Source organism: Tachyglossus aculeatus, chromosome 23 (assembly GCF_015852505.1).
Source record: "Tachyglossus aculeatus isolate mTacAcu1 chromosome 23, mTacAcu1.pri, whole genome shotgun sequence".
Lineage (NCBI taxonomy): Eukaryota > Metazoa > Chordata > Mammalia > Monotremata > Tachyglossidae > Tachyglossus > Tachyglossus aculeatus.
This window is the reverse complement of record NC_052088.1, coordinates 7,769,677-7,795,256: the sequence shown is the minus strand read 5'-3', so window position 1 is coordinate 7,795,256 and position 25,580 is coordinate 7,769,677. Positions and strand designations below refer to the sequence as shown.

Below are 25,580 nucleotides of genomic sequence, written 5' to 3'. Positions count from 1 at the left end.
CTACTCAAGCACATGAGCTGCAGCCCGTCTTAGTACCCAAGTGTGGGAGTCAGAATCATCTGGGTTCTAATCCAGCCTCTGCCAACTTATCTGCCCTGTGATCTTGGATAAGTCACTGCACTCCTCTATGCCTCAGTGACTTCATCTGTAAAATGGGGAGGAAGACCGTGAGCCCCACATGAGTAAAGGACTATGTCCAACCTGATTCGCTTGTGTCTACCCCAGTGCATGGCATGTTGTACTCTCCCAAGCACTTGTTACGCCACTCTGCACATAGTAAGTGCTCAATAAATACCACTGATTGGCACATAGTAAGCACTTAACAAATACCATAAAATAACGATAAGGTTCTTCTCCATGATCCAGGAGGGAATGGCTTTGGCTGTACACTCCCACTGCTTAGAACAGTGCTTGGCACATAGGAAGCGCTTAACAAATATCATTATTATTATTACACTCTGTTTCCAGAGAAGCCAATATTTTCAGCTGTGCCTTATCACGCTTAGCCACCACACGTCTTAGACTCAAGGGAGAAGACTGTAAGCTCATTGTGGGCAGGGACTGTGTCTTTATTGCTAAATTCCAAGCATTAAGTAGTGCTCTGCACACAGTAAGCGCTCAATAAATGCAATTGAATGAATGAAGTTCCCTATGGGACCTAGTAGCAGGGCCTAACGGAAAAAACCCAGGGCTCTGAATCAGAAGTGGGTTCTGCATCTGATTTTGCTTGCTGTGTGGCCTTGGGCAAGTCAGCCTGTCAGTCAATCGTGCTTACTGCACCTGGGAGAGTACAATATACAAATAAATAGACAATAAATCCCTGCCCATAATGATCTCACAGTCTAGAGGTCATTTGTTGGGAGGTTGGGGTGAGGTGGGGAGGTCCCTCTGAGGATGGCACCTGAGTGTTTCCAGTCCTCTCCCAGTCTCGGCTATGGGAAGGAGAGTCAAGCAGAGGCCTACCCATTCCATTCCTAGCTTGGTCAGTGGCTAGTGAGTGGAAGGCAATCCGCTACAGGTCAAAACTCACCATATTGCGAGAGAGTCGAGAGTGGAGACTCAGATTTACCACGCGGAAGGTGGCAATGGTAAAACGCTTCCGGATTTTTACCCAGAAAACTCTCTGGATCCACTCCCAAAATGACTGTAGATGGAGAGTGGGACGTTCTGGGAGCGATGTGTTCATGGCGTCGCTATGGGTCGGAGACTAATTGACAGCGTAAGACAAAACAAGGTGGATGGAAGGGTTTGGAGAACAGGCAGGGGGGCTCCGGCTATAGACTGTAAGCTGGTTATGAGCCGGGAAGGTATGTTTATGGTTATATTGTCCTCTCCCAAGTGCTTATTAGTACAGTGCTCTTCACACAGTAAGCGCCCAATAAATCCGATCGAATGAATGAATGGAAGGACTTCCTGTGGCCAGGGTCGTGAGTGTTCCGACTCTTGAGCTATGGTGGTCACTGACCCTTGCATCTGGAAGTCAAAAGGTCGTGGGTCCTAATCCCAGCTCCGCCACTCTTCTGCTGTGTGACCTCAAGCAAGTCACTTCACTTCTCTGGGCCTCAGCCAGCTCATCTATAAAATGGGGAGTGAGCCTGTGAGCCCCACGTGGGACAGGGACTGCGTCCAAACTGATTTGCTTGTATCCACCCCAGCTCTTAGTAGTACGTGGCACATAGTAAGCACTTAATTGCCACAATTATTATCATTAACTTCACTGTGCCTCAGTTACCACATCTGTAAAAGGGGGGTTAAGACTGCGAGCCCCCTCTGGGACATGGACTGTGCTCAACCCCATTAGGTTGTATCTACCCCAGTGCTTAGTACAGTGCCTGGCACATAGCACTTAAATAGTATTTTAAAAAAACAGAACAAAGAGAGAAGTAAAGGAAATGTGAAAGTGGGGCAGAAACCTCCCAAGTCCTAGTAATTCACCCAAGGACTCTGTACTCGCAGGAAAGAGGGATCTCCAACGCAGATGGGTCCTAATGTCTGAAGATTTGCACAATCTGAGCTGAAGACATAGCGGTGGCAACACAACCTCATTTATTCAATCGTATTTATTAAGCACTTAACTGTGTGCAGAGCACTGCACTAAGCACTTGGGAACTTGGTTCCCACCCTGCCCCTCATTGCTACCTGTTCATTCATTCAATCGTATTTATTGAGCACTTACTGTGTGCAGGGCACTGTACTAAGCGCTTGGGAAGTCCAAGTTGGCAACATATAGAGATCGTTCCTAACCAACAACGGGCTCACAGTCCACACCCACAGTGCCCTAACATGGACCCGTGTCTACCCTAGTGCTTAGAATGGTGCTTGATAGCCAGAGGTCATGGGTTCTAATCCCACCTCTGCCACTTGTCAGCTGTGTGACTTTGGGCAAGTCACTTGGAAGCAGCATGGCTCAGTGGAAAGAGCCCGGGCTTGGGAGCTGCTCATAAGAAGCTTCCATCCAACCATCCATCCCTTCACTCCACTGGTCTAGGCCCTTGCTTTTAGAGAAGCAGCGTGGCTCAGTGGAAAGAGCAGGGGCTTTGGAGTCAGAGGTCATGGGTTCTAATTCCGGCTCCACCACATGTCTGTTGTGTGATCTTGGGCAAGTCACTTAACTTCTCTGGGTCTCAGTTCCCTCATCTGTAAAATGGGGATGAAGACTGTGAGCCCCACGTGGGACAACATGATCACCCTGTATCCTCCCCAGAGCTTAGAACAGTGCTTTGCACATACTAAGCGCTTAACAAATGCCAATTATTATTATTATTCACTTCTCTGGGCCTCAGTTACTTCATCTGTAAAATGGGGATTGAGACTGTGAGCCCCTCATGGGACAAGCTGATCACCTCGTATCCCCCCACAGTGCTTAGAACAGTGCTTTGCATATAGTAAGTGCTTAACAAATGCCATCATTATTATTATTACGTATTTAAGTGCCTAATACTATAATAATAATGGTATTTAAGTGCTAAGTGCCAAGCACTACACACTGAAGTAGATATAAGATAATTGGGTCAGACACAGTCCATGTCCCACACAAGACTCACAGTCTAAGGGGGAGAACAAGTATTGCACCCTCTAGACTGAACTCATTGTGGGCAGGGATTGTCACTGTTTATTGATGTATTGTAACAATAATAATAGTGATGGCATTTGTTAAGTCCTTACTATGTGCAAAGCACTGTTCTAAGCATTGGGGAGGAGACAAGGTGAACAGATTGTCCCACGTGGGGCTGTCTTCATCCCCATTTTACAGATGAGGTAACTGAGGCACAGAGAAGTGAAATGAGTTGCCCAAAGTCACACAGCTGACAATTGGCGGAGCTGGGATTTGAAGCCATGACCTCTGACTCCTAAGCCTGTGCTGTTTTCACTGAGCCACGCTGCTTCTCTCAAGAGTTTAGTACAGTGCTCTGCACACGGTAAGTGCTTAATAAATATGGTTGAATGAATGAATGAATTTCCATTTTACACATGAGGTAACGGGCCCAGAGAAGTGAACTGATATGACCAAGGTCACACAGCAAGCAAGCAGCAGAGCCGGGATCAGAAGCCTGGTCCTCGAGAAGCAACACCGTCTAGAGAAAAGCATACCAGTCTGGGCGTCGAAGGAGCTGGGTTCTAATTCTGGCTCTGCCACTGGCCTGCTGGGTGACTTGGGGCAAGTCACTTCACTGGGCCTCAGTTACCTCATCTGTAAAATGGGAGATTCAGACTGTGAGCCCCATGTGAGATAGAGACCAAGTCCAACCCAATTCTCTTGTCCCTTCCCCAGTGCTAAAAATGCAGGGCCTGCCACCCAATAGGTCTTTGAATACCATCATTTTATTCATATTAATGTCTGTCTCCCCTTCTGGATTGCAAGCTTGTTATGGGCAGGGAATGTGCCTGCCAATTCTGTTGTACTGTACTCTCCCAAGCACTTAGTACAGTGCTCTGTACATAGTAAGCACTCAAATATGATTGATATAACAATAAAAGAAAGGTCCTCTAACTCCCAGACCTGTACTCTTTCCACTGTGCCACACTGCTTCAACAGTAAGCATCCCTTAGCCTGCCACCTGTTCCAAGGTAGCAGAAACTGTTCTTGTTGTCCTGGAGATGGGATGCCTGAGGATGCTAAATAGACTTGGGTAGCAGAAATAGTAACGACGGTAAAAAACAAACAGAAAGGAATACGAGAAAGGACGGAAAAAAGAAAGGAATACGAAAGAGGACGGAAAAAAGAAAGGAATACGAAAGAGGACGGAAAAAAGAAAGGAATACGAAAGGGGACGGAAAAAAGAAAGGAATACGAAAGAGGACGGAAAAAAGAAAGGAATACGAAAGAGGACGGAAAAAAGAAAGGAATACGATAGAGGACGGAAAAAAGAAAGGAATACGAAAGAGGACGGAAAAAAGAAAGGAATACGAAAGAGGACGGAAAAAAGGAAGGAATACGAAAGAGGACGGAAAAAAGGAAGGAATACGAAAGAGGACGGAAAAAAGAAAGGAATACGAAAGAGGACGGAAAAAAGAAAGGAATACGAAAGAGGACGGAAAAAAGAAAGGAATACGAAAGAGGACGGAAAAAAGAAAGGAATACGAAAAAGGACAGAAAAAAGAAAGGATACGATAAAGGATAGAAAAAGGAAAGGATACGAGAAAGGGTAAAAAAGAAAGAATAAGAAAGGATACTTTATAGAATAGCTGCATGCTAGTGTTAAGTGCTGAAAATATATCAGACCTATCTGGGGATGAAAATGGAGATGTAATTATAGACAGAGCAAAGAGGAAACACTGAACATCTTAGACCTACTGAGAAGTTGGACGCCATTTGAAGTACTGTGGCCTAGTAGAAAGAGCACGGGGGAGTCAGAGGACCTGGGTTCTAACCCCGACTCTGCCTGCTGTGCGACCTTGCCCAAGTCACTGAACTTCTCCTAGCCTCAGTTTCCTCAAATGCGGATTCAATATCTATCTCTCTCCTACTTAGACCGTGAGCCCCATGTAGGACAGGGACTGTGTTTAACCAGATTTACTTCTACGTACCCCGGCGCTTAGAACAGTGTTTGACACATAGCGAGTGCTTAACAAATACAATTAATGAACAGCATTTAGTGAGAACTTAGTCAGGGAGTAAGAGTGGGCATTGCAGGAAGGGCTGACCAGCAGAAACACACAGAATGAGGTGAGGGAACTTCCCCCAGCCCGCGACAACCAGCCAATAAAGGAAGGAGAGCTCTGATCTGCCGGCCTTTTTGCTTAGAAATTTTATTTAATCAACGTTAAGAGTGACCATCGGCTCACCTTGGGCCCCATTCCAGAATTAGAGCTTCGGTTGGACTCCGGCCACATGCTTCTTTTCTAAGGCTGCTGGGATCTTGTAAAACATGATACAGTCTTTCTTGGCACGTTTTTTAAAAAAAGTCACTGTTAATAAACCGATTTCATCCCCCAAGTGGCCAGGCTGTTCTGGGGGGTGAAATCCAGCCTTCAAGCCTCAGAAATAGAAGGCGGGAAGGGGTTGCCTGGAAGAGGGTGAGAATTAGGCTCTGGAGGAGGTGGGGGTGGAGAATATCAGGTTCTGGAGGAGGCGGGGGGAGAATATGGGGTTCTGGAGAAGAGCGGGGGGAGAATATGGGGTTCTGGAGAAGAGCTGGGGGAGAATATCGGGTTCTGGAGAAGAGTGGAGGGAGAATATCAGGTTCTGGAGAAGAGCGGAGGGAGAATATCAGGTTCTGGAGAAGAGCGGAGGGAGAATATCAGGTTCTGGAGAAGACCTGGGGAAGAACATCAGGTTCTGGAGAAGAGCTGGGGGAGAATTAGACTCTGGAGAGGAGCTAGGGGTTAAAAGAAGTCAACATCACATGCCCAGGGGAGGGAGACCCCAAAGGGTCAGGTCCTGAAAGGGGTGAGATTGCCCACCCCAGACTGTGCTATTACTGGGACAACAGCTGATCGCAGCGAGGTTAGAACAAGTCCAGGGTCAGTTGCTCTTTCCCACCAGGCCGCGAGTCGGTGCTTCCAACTCCAGGTTGCCACAGGCTTCCCTTCCGACGGGTCGGACGGGCCTTCTCCTCCAGTGGGACGCTTAACTTCACCAGGCCCAGGGGATCGTCTCTGAGGCCCGGCGGGAGCCAGGCCGCTCCTCTGTGGGGAGGATTCCTCTCTTGTTCTGTGAGGAGACTGGCTGCCATCTTCTCTCCCGTCCAACCCCCTGTGAAGGGACCGTCTGCCATCCCAGGAAGCCCCTTTCAAAGGGACGGACGAGGATCAAACCTCCCCTGCCCCCCCGTGACAGAGCCGGAAGGGACCTCATGGTCTCCAGGGCGGCTGCCTTCGCTCCTGCCGGGAAGAGAGAGGCCGAGGACCGGCCGGATACAGAGCAGGAAGAGAGGCCAAAGACGGCTGCACCGGCCCAGTCAGATCTCGAACCAACTCTGCGGAAACCCGGCTCGGTCCCACGGTCACTGTGGGCGAAGCGGGCGGCTCCGGCCTGCCTGTCGTCGGCCCTTCCCTTCTCGGTCCTCTCCCGGCCGCGGTCATCCGGACAGCTCGACGGGCAGGTCCTCCCCGAACTTCCTGAGCAGCTTGTGGTGGTTGTGGTCAATGGACCACTGCTGGGGCAGGTGCTTGGGCTGCATGGAGTCCAGGAAGTGTTGGCGCCAGCGGGCCTCCAGCTGCATCAGGGAGCGCAGCCCGCCTTTGGCGTGGCACTGCACAACCTTCAGCCCGTGGGGCACGTAGCTCTCGTTGTAAATCCTGTTGAGACACGGGACAATCAAGGCCCTGCTGAGAGCTCACCTCCTCCAGGAGGCCTTCCCAGACTGAGCCCCTTCCTTCCTCTTCCCCTCGTCCCCCTCTCCACCCCCCCATCTTACCTCCTTCCCTTCCCCACAGCACCTGTATATATGTATATATGTTTGTGCATATTTTTTACTCTATTTATTTATTTATTTTATTTGTACATATCTATTTATTTTATTTTGTTAGTATGTTTGGTTTTGTTCTCTGTCTCCCCCTTTTAGACTGTGAGCCCACTGTTGGGTAGGGACTGTCTCTATATGTTGCCAATTTGTACTTCCCAAGCACTTAGTACAGTGCTCTGCACATAGTAAGCGCTCAATAAATACAATTGATGATGATGATGATGATGACAATAATCATGGTACTCGTTAAGTGCTTACTGTGTACTGTTCTAAACGCTGGGGTAGATATGAGGTAATCAAGTTGGATACAGTCCCGGTCCCACGTGGGGCTCGGTCTCAATCCCATTTTAGATGAGGTAACTGAGGCCCAGAGAAGTGAAGTGACTTGCCCGAGATCACACAGCAGACAAGTCACTTCACTGGGCCTCAGTTATCTCAGCTGTAAAATGGGAATGAAGACTGTAAGCCCCACGTGGGAGAGGGACCGTGTCCCACCCGACTTGCTTGTATCTATCCCGCACTTAGTACAGTACCTGGCTCATAGTAAAGGCTTACCAAATGCCACATTATTACTGATTGAGCTTAAAAAAGGTGAATTGGTCTGACTTCTCCAAGGTCTTTACACTTGAGAAGCAGCATGGCTCAGTGGAAAGAGCACGGGCTTTGGAGTCAGAGATCATGGGTTCAAATCCTGGCTTTGCCACGTCTGCTGTATGATCTTGGGCAAGCCACTTCACCTCTCCGTGCCTCAGTTCCCTCATCTGTAAAATGGGGATTAAGACTGTGAGCCCCACGTGGGACAACTTGATCACCTTGTATCCCCTCCCAGCGCTTAGAACAGTGCTTTGCACATAGTAAGCACTTAACAAATGCCATCATTATTATTATTATTATTTCATCCTGCCTGAAATTGGCTTTAGTGCCCGTCTCCCGGGCTACACTGTAAGCTCCTCGAGGGTCGGCGTCATATCTGCTGGTCAGAAGCCCCTATCAGAATGCAGAAACTTTGTTTCAAATCCAATAACTCTCAGTTCCTCCCCTCTCCCTAGCCTTATCCCAGGATTTCCCTTGCTCTATCTGGCCTCTGTCAAATACATTACCTTTGTCAGCTGGAAAAATCAGATTTCCCTTTCCCTTACCGATTCTCACACACCCAGATACCGGAGCCAAAAACTCCTAATTTGGGAAAAATGGCTGAGTGACAGATTCTGGGCAGATGGAACTTAAGACAGAAGCCATCACTTAACTGCTACTGCCATATTGAGTCGGATACCAGAACGAGTAAGGAAGAGATAAATGTCTTGGAAAACAGCTTTAAAAGCCAAGGGTGAGAGCTGTATTTACAGCATCAGATCTGGAGTAGGCACCAGCTAGAAGCTGACGGTTGGACCCCGTTCTTGGGAAATACCTTACAAAATTGGTGTTCACCAACGTCACAGCGTGGCTTTATGGGATTTGTTAAGCGCTTACTATGTGCCAGGCACTGTACTAAGCGCTGGGGTAGATACAAGCTATGTTGGACACAGTCCATGTCCCACATGGGGCTCACAGTCTTAATCCCCATTTTACAGACGAGGTAAGCGAGGAATAGAGAAGTGAAGCGTCTTGCCTAAGGTGACCCAGCAGACGAGTGGCGGAGCCAGGACTAGAATCCAGGTCCTTTTTGACTCCCAGCACTTACTACGTACCAGGCACTGGGATGGATACAAGCCAGTTGGGTTGAACACAGTCCCTGTCCCACGTGGGGCTCACAGTCTCAATCCCCCTTTCATAGATGAGGGAACTGAGGCCCAGAGAAGTGACTTGCCCACGGTCACCCAGCAGACAAGTGACAGAGCCAGAATGACAACCCATGACCTTCTGACCCCCGGGCCCCAGCTCTAAGCCCTCCGCCACGCTGCTTCTAACGTCGTGGGCCGGGAATGCATCTGTTTACTGTTGTATTATAATAATGATGGCGTTTATTAAGCGCTTACTATGTGCAAAGCACTGTTCTAAGCACTGGGGAGAATACAGTGTGGCTCAGTGGAAACAGCACGGGCTCTGGATTCAGAGGTCATGGGTTCAAATCCCAGCTCTGCCAATTGTCAGCTGTGTGACCTTGGGCAAGTCACTTAACTTCTCTGGGCCTCAGTTACCTCATCTGTAAAATGGGGATTAAGATTGTGAGCCCCACGTGGGACAACCCGATCACCTTGTAACCTCCCCAGCGCTTAGAACAGTGCTTTGCACATAGTAAGTATTTAATAAATGCTATTATTATTATTATACAAGGTGATCAGGTTGTCCCACGGGGGGCTCACAGTCTTCATCCCCATTTTACAGATGAGGTAACTGAGGCACAGAGAAGTGGCTTGCCCAAAGTCACACAGCTGACAACTGGCAAAGCTGGGATTTGAACCCATGACCTCTGACACCAAAGCCCGGGCTCTTTCCACCAAACCATACTGTTTCTCTCTCAAGCGCTTAGTATAGCGCTCTGCACACAGTAAACACTCACTAAATATGATCGAATGATTTATAAGTCTGTCTTCTCTCTCACGCTTAGTCCAGAGCTCAACAGAGATGATGGAGAAGCAGCGTGGCTCAGTGGAAAGAGCCCGGGCTTTGGAGTCAGAGGTCACGGGTTCAAATCTCAGCTCTGCCACTTGTCAGCTGTGTGACTTTGTCACTTCACTTCTCTGTGCCTCAGTTCCCTCAACGGGAAAATGGGGATGAAGACTGTGAGCCCCCCCGTGGGACAACCTGATCACCTTGTAATAATAATAATAATAACAACGGCATTTATTAAGTGCTTACTATATGTAAAGCACTGTTCTAAGCGCTGGGGAGGCTACAAGGTGATCAGGTTGTCCCACGGGGGGCTCACAGTCAATCTCCATTTTTCAGATGAGGTAACTGAGGCACAGAGAAGTTAAGTGACTTGCCCAAAGTTAAGAAGAAGTTAAGTAATAATAATAATAATGATGGCATTTGTTAAGCGCTTACTATGTGCAAAGCACTGTTCTAAGCGCTGGGGGGACATAACATGATCAGGTTGTTTTTTTTTTTAATGGCGTTTATTAAGCGCTGACTATGTGCAAAGCACTGTTCTAAGCGCTGGGGAGGTTACAAGGTGATCAGGTTGTCCCACGGGGGGCTCACAGTCTTAATCCCCATTTTACAGATGACGTAACTGAGGCCCAGAGAAGTGAAGTGACTTGCCCAAAGTCACACAGCTGACAATTGGCAGAGCCGGGATGTGAACCCATGACCTCTGACTCCAAAGCCCGTGTTCTTTCCACTGAGCCAAGCTGCTTCTCACGTGGGGCTCACAGTCGATCCCCCTTTACAGATGAGGTAACTGAGGCTCAGAGAAGTGAAGTGACTTGCCCAAGGTCACACAGCAGACATGTGGTGGAGCCGGGATTGGAACCCATGACCTCTGACTCCGAAGACCGTGCTCTTTCCACTGAGCCACGCCGCTTCTCCTCCCCAGCGCTTAGAACAGTGCTCTGCACATAGCAGGTGCTTAATAAATGCTATCATTATTATTATTATTATTACGGCTCGATCGCTTCTGCCCCAATCAATCAATCAATCAATCGTATTTATTGAGCGCTTACTATGTGCAGAGCGCTGTACTAAGCGCTTGGGAAGTACAAATTGGCAACACATAGAGACAGTCCCTACCCAACAGTGGGCTCACAGTCTAAAAGGGGGAGACAGAGAACAGGACCAAACATACCAACAAAATAAAATAAATAGGAAAGAAATGCACAAGCAAAATAAAGAAATAAATAAATAAATAGAGTAATAAATATGTACAACCACAGATACATACGAGAGCATCCCGAGATACCTGGTCTCCAGACCCGCGGCCTCGCGCAGCATGTCGTCCGTGACGACGTCCATGTCGAAGAAGGCCCTGAGGCCCTGCAGGAGCTCCTCCCTGCGCCGGGCGGGCAGGCCGTCGGCGTTCAGCAGGGCCCGGGCCCCCGACCGCACGTGCCGGCGCCGGGGGTCCTCCAGCGGGCGGACCCCGTCCTCGGACCCGATGGGCGCCCCGAACTCCTGGGCCAGCCGGCGCTTGAAGTGGTTGTCGTAGTAGTTGGAGACGGCGTGACAGGCCGTGCACAGCAGCAGCACGTCGTGGGAGTTGTGGTCCTTCATCTGGATGGGGAAGTGCCTCCGGTACTCGTGCGGGACCACGTTCTTCCTGGAAGAGCCCCCCGCCCCGGCCCCCGTTACCCACCGGCTTGACGGACGTCCCCGCTTCACCTCCCCCTCCTCGCCTCACCTCCTTCCCCTCCCCACGGCACCTCTATATATGTTAGTCTTTTAGACTGTGAGCCCACTGTTGGGTAGGGACTGTCTCTATATGTTGCCAATTTGTACTTCCCAAGCGCTTAGTCCAGTGCTCTGCACACAGTAAGCGCTCAATAAATACGATTGATGATGATGTATAGATGTTTGGACGGATTGATTACTCTATTTTATTTGTACATATTTATTCTAGTTATTTTATTTTGTTAATGTGTTTTGTTCTCTGTCTCCCCCTTCTAGACTGTGAGACCGCTGTTGGGTAGGGACCGTCTCTAGATGTTGCCAACTTGGACTTCCCAAGTGCTTAGTACAGTGTTCTGCACACAGTAAGCGCTCAATAAATACGATTAAATGAATGAATGAATGAACCTGAAGGGTCACAGCCGGGTTACAAGGGTCAGAGCCCCCCCACCCCTTTCCTTAGCACCCTCACCTCTTTGTTTTGGGGCTGTAATAATAATAATAATAATATTTCATTCATTCAATCACATTTATTGAGTGCTTACTGTGTGCAGATTACTGTATTTGTTAGGTGCTTACTATGTGCAGGGCACTGTAGTAAGCGCTGGGGTGGATACAAGCAAATCGGGTTGGACACAGTCCCTGTCCCACACGGGGCTCACAGTCTCAATCCCCATTTTTTTTTTTTTTTTTACAGATGAAGTAGAGGCCCAGAGAAGTGAAGTGACTTGCCCAAGGCCACACAGCAGACAAATGGCGGAGACAGGATTAGAACTCATGACCTTCTGACTCCCACGCCCGAGCTCTATCCACGACGCCAGCGTTTCTCAGTGGAAAGAGCCCGGGCTTTGGAGTCAGAGGTCATGGGTTCGAATCCCAACTCTGCCACTTAGCTGTGTGACCTTGGGCAAGTCACTTCACTTCTCCTCAGTTCCCTCATCTGTAAAATGGGGATAAAGACTGTGAGCCCCCCATGGGACAACCTGATCACCTTGTATCCCCCCAGCGCTTAGAACAGTGCTTGGCACATAGAAAGCGCTTAATAAATGCCATTATTATTATTATTATTATTACGCCATGCTGCTTCCCGACCGACGACAGTTTTGATTTTTTTTTTTTTTTAATGGTATTTGTTAAGTGCTACTATGTATCAGGCATCATTCTAAGGGCTGGGGGCAGATACAAGGGTCCGCCCTCGCCTTCCCCCCGTGCCGCTGCTGCCCAGCACAGGTGAGTTTTGACTTCTGGCAGATTACCTTCCACTCGCTAGCCACTGCCCAAGCTGGAATGGAATGGGTAGGTCTCTCCCGTAGCCGAGACCGGTACAATACTGGAAACTCTCCAGGTGCGACCCTGAGAGGCGTAGTGTCTGTCTTACCATATCCTAGATTATAAATCCCATAAGGGCCGAGATCATGTCTACCACCTCTATTGCCCTCTCCAAGTGTTGAGGTACTGTGTGCTGCACAAAGTAAGCACTTTATTAAATAATAAGAATAGTGATGGCATTAGTGAAGCGCTTACTATGTGCCAAGCACTGTTCTAAGCGCTGGGGGAGAGCCAAGGTAATTAGGTCGTCCCACGTGGGGCTCACAGTCTTAATCCCCATTTTACTGATGCGGTAACTGAGGCACAGAGAAGTTAAATGACTTGCCTCAGGCCACACAGCTGCCAAGTGGCAGAGCCGGGATTAGAACCCATAATAATAATAATAATAATAATGGCATTTATTAAGCGCTTACTATATGCAAAGCACTGTTCTAAGCACTGGGGGGACACAAGGTGATCAGGTTGTCCCATGTGGGGCTCACAGTCAATCCCCATTTTACTGATGCGGTAACTGAGGCACAGAGAAGTTAAATGACTTGCCTCAGGCCACACAGCTGCCGAGTGGCAGAGCCGGGATTAGAACCCATAATAATAATAATAATAATAATGGCATTTATTAAGCGCTTACTATATGCAAAGCACTGTTCTAAGCGCTGGGGGGACACAAGGTGATCAGGTTGTCCCATGTGGGGCTCACAGTCAATCCCCATTTTACTGATGCGGTAACTGAGGCACAGAGAAGTTAAATGACTTGCCTCAGGTCACACAGCTGACGAGTGGCAGAGCCGGGATTAGAACCCATAATAATAATAATAATAATAGCATTTATTAAGTGCTTACTATATGCAAAGCACTGTTCTAAGCACTGGGGAGGACACAAGGTGATCAGGTTGTCCCATGTGGGGCTCACAGTCAATCCCCATTTTACTGATGAGGTAACTGAGGCACAGAGAAGTTAAATGTCTTGCCTCAGGTCACACAGCTGACAAGTGGCAGAGCCGGGATTAGAACCCATAATAATAATAATAATAATAATAATAATAATAATAATAATAACAGCATTTATTAAGCACTTACTACATGCAAAGCACTGTTCTAAGCGCTGGGGAGGACACAAGGTGATCAGGTTGTCCCATGTGGGGCTCACAGTCAATCCCCATTTTACTGATGAGGTAACTGAGGCACAGAGAAGTTAAATGTCTTGCCTCAGGTCACACAGCTGACAAGTGGCAGAGCCAGGATTAGAACCCATAATAATAATAATAATAATAATAATAATAATAATAATAATGGCATTTATTAAGCTCTTACTATATGCAAAGCACTGTTCTAAGCGCTGGGGGGACACAAGGTGATCAGGTTGTCCCATGTGGGGCTCACAGTCAATCCCCATTTTACTGATGAGGTAACTGAGGCACAGAGAAGTTACAGAGAAGTTAAATGACTTGCCTCAGGTCACACAGTTGACAAGTGGCGGAGCCGGGATTAGAACCCATGACCTCTGACTCCCAAGCCCGGGCTCTTTCCACTGAACCACGCTGCTTCTCTATTGCTTTACTTCTAAATACTAAATACTATTGCTTTACTTCTAAAAATTTACCAGTGACTTGCTATGAAAACATCTACCCAAGAAGAAGCGCAGATGACTATAAATAACCGCACAGTAGTAATGCAGCGTAAAAGGACTTAAATAGGGAACGTGTCTGTTATAATGGATTCTCCCAAGTGCTTAGTTCAGAGTAGTACAGTGCTCTGCACACAGTAAGCACGCAATAAATACGATTGATTGATTGATTGATCTACCCAAGAAGAAGCGCAGATGACTACAAATAACTGCACAGTAGTAATGCAGCGTAAAAGGACTTAAATAGGGAACGTGTCTGTTATAATGGATTCTCCCAAGTGCTTAGTTCAGAGTAGTACAGTGCTCTGCACACAGTATGCGCTCAATAAATACAATTGATTGATTGATTGCTCTACTCAAGAAGCAGCGCAGATGACTATAAATAACCGCACAGTAGTAATGCGCGTAAAAGGACTTAAATAGGGAACGAGTCTGTTATAATGGATTCTCCCAAGTGCTTAGTTCAGAGCTCTGCACAGGGTAAGCGCTCAATAAATACAGTTAACGGACTGATTCATTCATTCAATCGTATTTACTGAGCGCTTACTGTGTGCAGAGCACTGTACTAAGCGCTTGGGAAGTACATTGCCGATGGAGAATTCTCCAGGACCCGGCTGGGTAAGTCACTAGGTAGCGGCATCAGGGGAGGAGGGGGAAATGTTCTGTCAATAATAATAATAATGGCATTTGTTAAGCGCTTACTATGTGCAAAGCACTGTTCTAAGCACTGGGGGGATACAAGGTGATCAGGTTGTCCCACGGGGGGCTCACAGTCATCATCCCCATTTTACAGATGAGGTAACTGAGGCTCCGAGAAGTTAAGTGACTTGCCCAAGGTCACACAGCAGACATGTGGCGGAGCCGGGATTCGAACTCACGACCTCAGACTCCAAAGCCCGGGCTCTGACCACTGAGCCACGCCGTCAAGCGTCAGTGTGGCAGAGGTCGACGGTTTGGAAGATGACCGCGTGACGGCCCCCGGCACCCCGCTCACCGGATGTAAGACTCTCTCTTGCCACACACCACACACAGGTTCTCCTTAACGGTCAGGTAGTAATCTCCTTGGGACTCGGGACGCCCCGAAGGCTCGAATCGCAGCTTCACGACGAAGGGCTCCTCGCTCATCAGTTCTGGAAGACGACAGAGACCAGAAAAAAGCTTTCCCCCCGACCCCAAGGTATTAGCTAAAACAGGCTACGCGCTGTACTAAGCACTGGGGTAGAGAGATGCTAAGCAGGTTGGAGCCAGTCCACATCCCACACGGGGCTCATGTGTTTTGGTTTCAGGCTCCCGCCTTCTCCCGGAGAGAAAGTCGGCCTGCTCCGGTCCCCGCCCCGGTGTGGGCCCCCTCCCGAAGCCGAATCCGACCAACGTCCGCACCTCCGATGCCCTTGTCCAGGTACCACTGGGCCTTCCTGCGATCGCACGTGCACAGGGGCTGTCCGTCTGGAGCGTGGAGAAAGCAGTTGTCGTAGAGGGGCGACTTTCTGGGACAGAGACACAAGGGAGGGCCTCGGGGTCAATCAAGGTTCACTCATTCCATCGTATTTATCGAGCGCTTACTGTGTGCAGAGCACTGCACTAAGCGCTTGGGAAGTACAAATCGGCAGCAGATAGAGAGGTCCCTACCCAACAGCGGGCTCACAGTCTAGAAGGGGGAGACGGCCCACAAAACAAAGTAGATGGGTGTCAATGCTATCAGAAGAAATAGAATTATAGCTATTTGCACGGCATTAACAGAGTAATAAATATGTGCAAATAGACACAAGTGCTGTGGGGAGGGGAAGGGGAGCAGAGGAAAAGGTGGGGCTCACTCTGGGATTTTGCAGATGAATGAACTGTGGCACAGAAGTGAAGCGACTTACCCAAGTTCACAGAGGAGGCAAGTGGCAGAGCTAGGATTAGAACCCAGGTCCTCTGATCCCAAGGCCTGTGTTCTTTCCACTAGGCCACACTGTTTATTCAGAGACTGGGGCTACAGGCAAGGAAAATAATGGCTAGATCCTGTTCTACTGAGAGCTCACCTCCTCCAGGAGGCCTTCCCTGACTGAGCCCCCTTTTTTCTCTCCTCCTCCCCATCCCCCCCAGCCCCCCCCATACCTCCTTCCCCTCCCCATGGCACCTGTATATATGTTTGTACGGATTTATTACTCTATTTATTTTACTTGTACATATTTATTACTCTATTTTGTCAATGATGTGCATCTAGCTTTACTTCTATTTAGTCTGATGACTTGACACCTGACCACATGTTTCGTTTTGTTCTCTGTCTCCCCCTTCTAGACTGTGAGCCCATTGTTGGGTAGGGACCGTCTCTAATATGTTGCCGATTTGTACTTCCCAAGCGTTCAGCATGCAGCAAGCACTCAATGAATATGAATATATGAATGAATGAATGTTCTCTGAACCCCAGAAGAGGGGTCCTTGGGTTAGGGATCTCTGCCAGGGCTGGATTTTAGGGACTGACTCAAACTGGCGGAGGATCTCCCTGGCTCCAGCCCAAAATTTCACAAAACCTTGGGGTCTGATCCCCTGGTACCCTCATTTTTCAAGAAAACCTGTCTGCCAGCCAGTTCAATAGAGTGAGACCCCTTTAAACGGCTATCATCATCATCATCAATCGTATTTATTGAGCGCTTACTATGTGCAGAGCACTGTACTAAGCGCTTGGGAAGTACAAATTGGCAACATATAGAGACAGTCCCTACCCAACAGTGGGCTCACAGTCTATCAGGTGAGCTCTCGCGAGAGGCAGAAAAAAAAGACATTTTTGTGTAACTTGTTTGGGTTTGAACCTCTCCTGAGGTGAGAGGAAGAAGTTGTATTATATTTTCTAAGCAGTGGTCTGCACACAGTAAGCGCTCAATAAATACGATTGAATGATTTTATATTAATGTCTGCCTCCCGCTCTAGGCTGTAAGCTCATTGTGGGCAGGGGATGTATCTGCTTATTATTCTATTGTACTCTCCCAAGCTCTTAGTAGAGTGCTCTGCACACAGTAAGCGCGCAATAAATAGGACTGAATGAACGAACAGTTACCTGGCAGAATAGCCCACCCCCAGGGGTTTCCGCTTGTGTTTCCTGGGATCTCTCCCTTGCTGGTTGGCCGGGGATGATCCGTTCGCTCCAGACTTCCGACTCCTTGGCTTCTGCGGGCCTTCCCTGTTCTCTTCCTCCTCCGGGCCGCTGCCGCCGCCTTTGCCTCGGAAGGGGACGTCCACCAAACCCTGACACTCCACCAGAACCTTTCCCCAGCTGCCAGCAGTGGCCTGGGGCCCGGGGGCAGCCTTGGAGGGGTAGCCCAGGAGGTGGAGAAACACGGCCACGGAGACTTGAGCATCCTTAGCAGCGTAAGCCACCTGAGGAGAAAAAAAAAAAAAGAAGAAAAAGAAAAGGCAGAGAAAAAAGAAATCAACAGCAGGACCACCTCCTCCAAGGGGCCTTCCGTCCATTCATGAGCCCGCTGTTGGGTAGGGACCGTCTCTATATATTTCCAACTTGTACAGTGCTCTGCACACAGTAAGCGCTCAATAAATACGATTGAATGAATGAATGAATTCATTTTAATTGAGCGCTGATTGTGTCCAAAGCACTGTACTAAATGCTTGGGACACATTCCCTGCCCACGATAAGTTTACAGTCTTCCCCAATTAAGCCCTCTGTTTGGCTGGCTCTCCCTTCTGCGTCATCTCTGCGCTTAAATCTGTGACCTCTAATCATTTGCTATTCGCCCACCCAACCCCAAAACACTTCTGTATATAATAATAATAATAATAATGATGGTATTTGTTAAGCACTTACTATGTGCAAAGCACTGTTCTAAGCGCTGGCGAGGTTACAAGGTGATCAGGTTGTCCCATGGGGGGCTCACAGTTTTAATCCCCATTTTACAGACGAGGTAACTGAGGCACAGAGAAGTTAAGTGACTTGCCCAAAGTCACTCAGCTGACAACTGGCAGAGCCGGGATTTGAACCCATGACCTCTGACTCCAAAGCCCGTGCTCTTTTCCACTGAGCCACGCTGCTTATCTTCATAATATACATTACAAATTATTTCTATTAATGTCCGTCTCGCCGTCTAGACCGTAAGCTCGTTATGGGAAGGGAACGCTTCGGCTAATTCTGTTGTATTGCACTCTTCCAAGAGTTTAGTACAGTGTTTTGCACGTAGTAAGTGCTCGATAAATGCTGTCGATTGATGGATTGATACCACCGAGCATTAAGGGCCAGTACTGGAAGAAGAAAAAAAAAAGTCGTCTTCTCAGCCAGCTGCAGAACAGCGTATTTTACTTACTGCAAAGAACTCCGCAAACACCAGTCTCCGGTTCCTGGGGTAATGTCTTTATTTCTATTAATGTCTGTCTGCCCCTCTAGACTGTAAGCTCGTTGTGGGCAGGGAATGTGTCTGCTATATTGTACTCTCCCAAGCGCTTCCTACAGTTCTCTGCACACAGTAGAGAATGGGTCAAGACAGAGTAAAACATAGATGGAATTAAAACGCCAATCTCTCGGCCTCCAAATCCAGTGCTCCGTCAATCCTTGGTATTTATTGAGCACATACTATGTGCAAAGCACTAAGTGCTTGGGAGAGCACAATACAACAATTAGCAATCACGTTCCCCGCGCCTAATAAGCTGACAGTCTAGAGGGGGGCTCCTTACAAGAAAATGCTGCCTTTTACCATTGTTACCGGTGACATCTTTTCAACGCCACAGGTTTGCAAATGAGGCACAAAATAGGGAATTAAAAAAAAAATGTGGGGTACATCTGTGGTGTAGGTCAGATTACTTCAATTCAACAGTATCTACCGAGTGCAGAGTGCTGTGTGGATACTTCATAATAACTACGGTACTTTAAGTGCTTATTATACACCTAGGACTGTACTGAGCATTGGGGCAGATATAATTTAATCAAATCAGACCCAATCTGTACACCGCTTATAATCGATATATAAACAAACACTAAGGGGGACCTTTGGGACACGTAAGCAGGGGTGGTGGAAATTTGGATATCACCTCCCCGAAGTGGGCTTGTGGGAGTCACTTTCTCAGACCAAAGTAATTTCAAAAGCAAAACACTGGTGGGGTTTAAACGCTGAAGACTAGAAGCTCTTTGTGGGCAGGAATCACATCTACCAATACTGTACTCTCCCAAGCAGTTTATGCAGTGCTCAGTGGAAAGGGCCCAGGCTTTGGAGTCAGAGGTCATGGGTTCAAATTCCGGCTCTGCCAATTGTCAGCTGTGTGACTTTGGGCAAGTCACTTCACTGGGCCTCAGTTACCTCATCTGTAAAATGGGGAGTAAGACAGCCCCCTGGGGGACAACCTGATCACTTTGTAACCTCCACAGTGCTTAGAACAGTGCTTTGCACATAGTAAGTGCTTAATAAATGCCATCATTATTATTATAAGTGCTCAATAAATACCACTGAGAGAGAGGTCTGCCAACTCTGCTATACTGGACTCTCCCAAGTGCTCAATAAATACCATTTATCGATTGGCCAATGCAGATAGATTGTAATATTTGTTGTGGGCAGGGACTGTGTCTTTGTTGTACTGTACTCTCCCAAGTGCTTAGTTCAGTGCACTGCCCACAGTAAGCGTTCAATAAATATGACTGAAGGAACGAATGAGCTCCCTTGAGAAAAGCATGACGAAAGAGCCCAGGCTGGAAGTCAGAGGACTTGGGCTCTAATCCCAGCTCTGCCACTGGTTTGCTGTGTGACTCTGGACAAGTCTCTTAACTTCTGCGCCTCAGTTTCCCTCGGGCAACTCCCTTCACTTCTCTAGGCCTCGGTTACCTCATCTGTAAAATGGGGATTAAGATTGTGAGTCCCATGTGGGACAGGGATTGTGTCCAACGAGAAGCAGCGTGGTTCAGTGGAAAGAGCCCGGGCTTTGGAGTCAGAGGTCATGGTTTCAAATCCCGGCTCCGCCAACTGTCAGCTGTGTGACTTTGGGCAAGTCACCTCACTTCTTTGTGCCTCAGTTCCCTCATCTGTAAAATGGGGATTAAGACTGTGAGCCCCCCGTGGGACAACCTGATCACCTTGTAACCTTCCCAGCACTTAGAACAGTGCTTTGTACATAGTAAGTGCTTAATAAATGCCATTATTATTATTACCTTATATAAACCCCAGGGCTTGGAAAAAGCTCCTGGAAAAAGTTAAAAAATTACCATCAAAAGAGTTAAAAAAAAAAAAAAAAGGCAGAAATCCTGGTACCTGCTCCTGAGTGAGATGGTCAGCATCCCAGTTGCTGCAGCGCAGGAGAAGGGATTTGTTGAGCGGAAGGTTCAAGACCGTCTCTGCCAGGGATTTCAGGCTCAGCCCATTTTGGAGCAGATCCTTCCTGCGGGAGAGAAGGGAAGTGAAAACAAGCACTCATTCATCCATACAATCGTATTTATTAAGGGCTCACAGTGCGCACAGCACTGTACTAAATGCTCGGGAAAGTACAATACGACAATAAACGGTGACATTCCGTGTCCACAATCAGCAATAGTCAGAGACCCAATCTGACTCTCGTTCCATCCCAACCTTTTAAGCTTTTCTTTTATGGTGCCTGTTGAGCGCTTACTATGCATCAGACACTGTACTAAGCACTACGGGCAGGTATGAGCTAATCAGGTTGGACTAAGTCCACCACACACTTAGTGCAATATCCCCTCTCCTTCAAGAGACCACACGCAATTCAGCCCTTTAGATTGTAGGCTCACTGTGGGCAGGGAATATGTCTGATATATTGTATTCTCCCATGCGCTTAGTACAGTGTTCTGCACACAATAAGCACTCAATTACAATTGATTGATTACCTCTACTCCCTCTCCCTTCTGTGTCCCCCTTGCCTTTGGATTTATACCCTTTGATCACCCCACCCTCGGCACTTACTAAAACACTTGATATTCACTCCCCAGTACTTATATTCACATCTGTAATTGTAATGTCTGTCTGTCTCCCCCTCTAGACTGTAAGATCCTCATGGGCAGGGCACATGTCTACCTTTTCTATCGTACTCTCCCAAACGCTCAGGACAGGCTCTGCACCCAGAAAGCGTTCAGTAAATACAACTGATTGACTGCTGGCTTAGCAGGAACTATATGTTGCCAACTTGTACTTCCCAAGCGCTTAGTACAGTGCTCTGCACACAGTAAGTGCTCAGTAAATACAATTGATTGATTGATTGATTCAGCTGTCCTAAACACACATAGTGCTCTGCACACAGTAAGCGCTCAATAAATACGATTGAATGAATACCTGTAATTTATTTGTTTTTATTAATGTCTGTCTCCCCCCTCTACACTGGAAGCTCGTTACGGGCAGGCAGTGTGTCCATTTATTGTTATAGTGCACTTTCCCAAGCACTTAGTACAGTGTTCTGCACACAATAAGCGCTCAAATACGATTGAATGAATGAACCAGAGACTCTAGACTGTAAGCTCGTGTGGACAGAGAGTGCGTCCGCTTGTTGTTGGATCATACTTTCTCAAGTGCTTAGCTCACAGCTGTCCAAAGGGTAAGCGCTCAATAAATACGACAATAAATGAACGAATCAGACGTCCTGGCAAACAGCACAACTGGCTAAGCAGGCAGAGTTGCTTGGTTCCTGGAGCGGAAAGATCTGGAATTAACCAGGCTCCAGTTTGCTTCCTCACGCACTATTTACTAATCACTGTCTTTCAAAAGCTCCTGGAAGGATCGCAAAAACCTCCCCGGGGCTTTCCACCAAGCTCACCCGCTCCTGTGGCAGAAACCGTCCTGATCCCTACCTTGGACGTGATCTCAGGTTAGGGCCCAATAATAATAATAATGGCATTTGTTAAGCGCTTACTATATGCCAAGCACTGTTCTAAGCGCTGGGGGAGATACAAGGTAATCAGGTTGTCCCACGCGGGGCTCACAGTCCTAATCCTCATTTTACAGTTGAAGTAACTGAGGCCCAGAGAGGGAAGTGACTTGCCTGAGGTCACCCAGCCGGGATTAGAACCCACATCCTCTGACTCCCAAGCCCCTGCTCTTTCCACTAAGCCATGCTGCGTAATTTCTATTATGAATATTGTTATTAGTAAGGTATGGGATAAGCACCTCCTCCTTCCGGCCAGATAGCGGAGATCCAGGCTCCCTCTAAACGTGACCCCGTAGTCCTGGAGCAGCTTGGTGGCGTCTTCCCAGCAGCCGACCCCAACCTTCAAGATAGCGCCGTCCGCCAAGATGTCCAGCAGGGCCTCGGGGAGGGCCTCGCCCCCGCTGACCATCTTGGGCAGATGAACCAAGACGCACAGCCCGCTGGGGGAGGCCATCTGGAGCAGGGACACGGGTTGAGGCTTGCCGTCCACACTCACCTGACAAGACAAGGCAATTTACTTGTTTTTATTCACTTTATCATCCGAGAGCCGCCCGCAATAACGCCAGCCGCGTAGGCTGTCTGAGGAAATCGGGGAAAGTCGCGGGGGAGTAGGAGACAAGGGCATCGGTCAGAGAAGCGCCGTGGCCTAGGGGAGAGAGCACGGTCCTGGAAGTTAGAAGGACCTGGGTTCTAATCTGTTGTGTGACCTTGGGCAAGTCGCTTCACATCTCTGGGCCTCAGTTCCCTCAACTGTAAGAAAGGGGATTGAGACTGTGAGCTCCCATATGGGACAGGAACTGTGTTCAACCTGATTAGGTTGTATCTACCCCGGCACTTGGCACAAAGTAAGCGCTTAACTATTAAAATAACAAACAAAAACCCCCCACAACCGCTACAGTTTCCAGGTCTGGAATCAAGTTAATACTCTGAGATGGGACAGTCCAGAAAGAGGACAATCTTCCTATGGGAAAAGGAGCCACAGACAGATCTGGACAGAGACTTGGCCCACAACCGCTACAGTTTCCAGGTCTGGTATCGAGTTAATACTCTGAGATGGGACAGTCCAGAAAGAGGACAAACTTCCTATGGGAAAAGGAGCCACAGACAGATCTGGACGGAGGTTTGGCCCACAGCCGCTACAGTTTCCAGGTCTGGAATTCGAGTTAATACTCTGAGATGGGACAGTCCAGAAAGAGGACAATCTTTCTATGGGAAAAGGAGCCACAGACAGATCTGGACGGAGGCTTGGCCCACAACCACTACAGTTTCCCGGTTTGGAATTCGGGTTAATACTCTGAGATGGGACAGTCCAGAAAGAGGACAATCTTCCTATGGGAAAAGGAGCCACAGACAGATCTAGACGGAGGCTTGGCCCACAACCGCTACAGTTTCCTGGTCTGGAATTCAAGTTAATACTCTGAGATGGGACAGTCCAGAAAGAGGACAATCTTCCTATGGGAAAAGGAGCCACAGACAGATCTGGACAGAGGCTTGGCCCACAACCGCTACAGTTTCCCGGTTTGGAATTCGAGTTAATACTCTGAGATGGGACAGTCCAGAAAGAGGACAATCTTCCCATGGGAAAAGGAGCCACACACAGATCTGGACGGAGGCTTGGCCCGCAGCCGCTACAGTTTCCAGGTCTGGAATTCGAGTTAATACTCTGAGATGGGACAGTCCAGAAAGAGGACAATCTTCCTATGGGAAAACAGACAGATCTGGACGGAGGCTTGGTAAACCCGATCTTTAGGAACGGCATAAAGAGGCTTCTCACTTCAGGAAAGAGCACGATTCTGGGAATCAGAAGACCTGGTTCTAATCCCAGCTCTCTCACTTGCCTTGGGCAAGTGACTTCACTTCTGGGTCTCAGTTTCCTCATCTGTAAAATGGGGATGAACTACCCATTCTCTGCCCCCTTTCGTCTCAGAGCCCCATGTGGGACAGGGACTCTTTGATCTGACTGAAGTGTACCTACCCCAGAGCTTAACACAGTGCTCTGCACCTAATAAATGCTCAACAAAAACCACGATTATTGGTATCATTATTAATAAACTTTCTTCTGTTGATAACTTAGGTCTGACACAGAATCCTGGTGGAAAAGTGGCAGTGACAATCATCTCCGCATTAAATCCCGTATTTCCACGGGTCAGTGGAACTATGATGGTAGAAGCTCAAATGAGCTAACCACGCATCATTCTTCATAATAACCGCTGGCCCATCAGCCGATGGAAATGCAGAGGGAGACCAGTTTCTGTCAGAGGAAACAGAACAGAAGCAGCGTGGCTCAGTGGAAAGAGCACAGGCTTGGGAGTCAAGAGGCCATGGGTTCAAATCCCCGCTCCGCCACTTGTCAGCTGTGTGACTTTGGGCAGGTCACTTAACTTCTCTGGGCCTCAGTTCCCTCATCTGTAAAATGGGGATGAAGACTGTGAACCCCCTGTGGGACAACCTGATCACCTTGTAACCTCCCCAGCGCTTAGAACAGTGCTTTGCACATAGTAAGCGCTTAAAGAATGCCATCAAAAAAATCCAAAAACAACCACGGGAAATGTAAAGGGGGTCCCGGGAGAAAATTGAGGCTCAATCCAGGTTCCCAGAGGCCAGGCGAAGTGCCACAACTGGTGGGAGACCCAAAGGAAAAAAGAGAACTTCACCCAGGCAGGGCACCTAGGAGGAGCAGGGGAGAAGCGAGAAAGACCGAGGAGACGCCCAAGGCCAGGCCACAAACGTGAGACTTGGGCAAGCAGTGCAGGACCTGTAAACCAAAGGAGAAACCAGAGAGGTGACGGTAAAGGGAGAGAACTAGTCGGGGGGAGGAGACAAAATGAAGACTTAAAACAAGGTGGGTGTTAATTGGGGGTGGAGGCGAGTAGACACAAAGAGAGAGAACCCAGATCTTCTGGCCCTACCAACTCATTGTCTTTCAAGCCTGTTCTTGGTGGACGGTTTGACGACGGTCACAAAATCCAAATGAGGGACTCTGGCCTCCTGACACCCCGTTCCTTTCCTGCTTCACTAAACCCTGAAGACAGTGGCCCCGGTGAGGCAAACCTTGATTCAGTCCTGACGGCCTTACAGCTTTCCAGGCTGCCCTCGACTGGCCTCCTCACATTCTCATCACCTAACTGCCACAGACTCTTGTTCCTGATCCGCCCCGCTGCCCTACGGCCCGGTCCCAGAGATGGCTCAGAAACTTGGCTATGGGTTCATTTCTCCGAGCTGCCTCCTCCCTCCCATCGTGGCCAAAGCTTCCCCTCCCTGGGGACTCCCCCGTTTTCCGGTTTGGGAGAAATCCCCATCCTCATTTCGCAGCTTCGGGAAGCAGAGGTGCCCGGGCGCTAACAACAGGGCCCGGTGGCCAGAGGCACAGAAGAGCCCAGGTTGGCGGTTGGAAAAATTGGTCAGAAATACCAAGCAAGGGCCTCGGGATTGAACGGAGAGGTGGAGGTGGGGTGGAAAGGAACCTCCAACACAGCTCCCGCTTGCCTCTCCAGCTCGGGAAGACCCAAAACTCACACATTCACCGAGACTCCCCTTCTCAGCGGGCGCTCCCGGCAGGGACCTGCTTGTTCTGCTACCCGACCCGGAGCTGGGAATCTGGAGGAGGG

At 48.5% G+C, this 25,580-nt stretch overlaps 1 protein-coding gene across 2 annotated transcripts in view; it reads right to left on the bottom strand.

Moving 5' to 3' along the window:
• Positions 1-5,767: 5,767 nt before the first annotated feature.
• The window catches only part of EXD2 (exonuclease 3'-5' domain containing 2), a 31,984-nt gene continuing 12,171 nt past the window's right edge, over positions 5,768-25,580 (bottom strand). Inside the window, exons 3-10 of one of the 2 annotated variants that reach the window (XM_038765683.1) lie at positions 25,489-25,569; positions 22,212-22,468; positions 20,352-20,478; positions 17,168-17,487; positions 15,508-15,614; positions 15,122-15,257; positions 10,750-11,106; positions 5,768-6,741 (exon numbers count right to left, since the gene is read on the bottom strand). In XM_038765683.1, coding sequence (XP_038621611.1) covers positions 6,522-6,741; positions 10,750-11,106; positions 15,122-15,257; positions 15,508-15,614; positions 17,168-17,487; positions 20,352-20,478; positions 22,212-22,468; positions 25,489-25,569 — 1,605 coding nt within the window. In that variant the 3' untranslated portion in view covers positions 5,768-6,521. The remainder of the gene's footprint in view (positions 6,742-10,749; positions 11,107-15,121; positions 15,258-15,507; positions 15,615-17,167; positions 17,488-20,351; positions 20,479-22,211; positions 22,469-25,488; positions 25,570-25,580) is intronic. The other variant, XM_038765684.1, reaches the window with a different exon arrangement.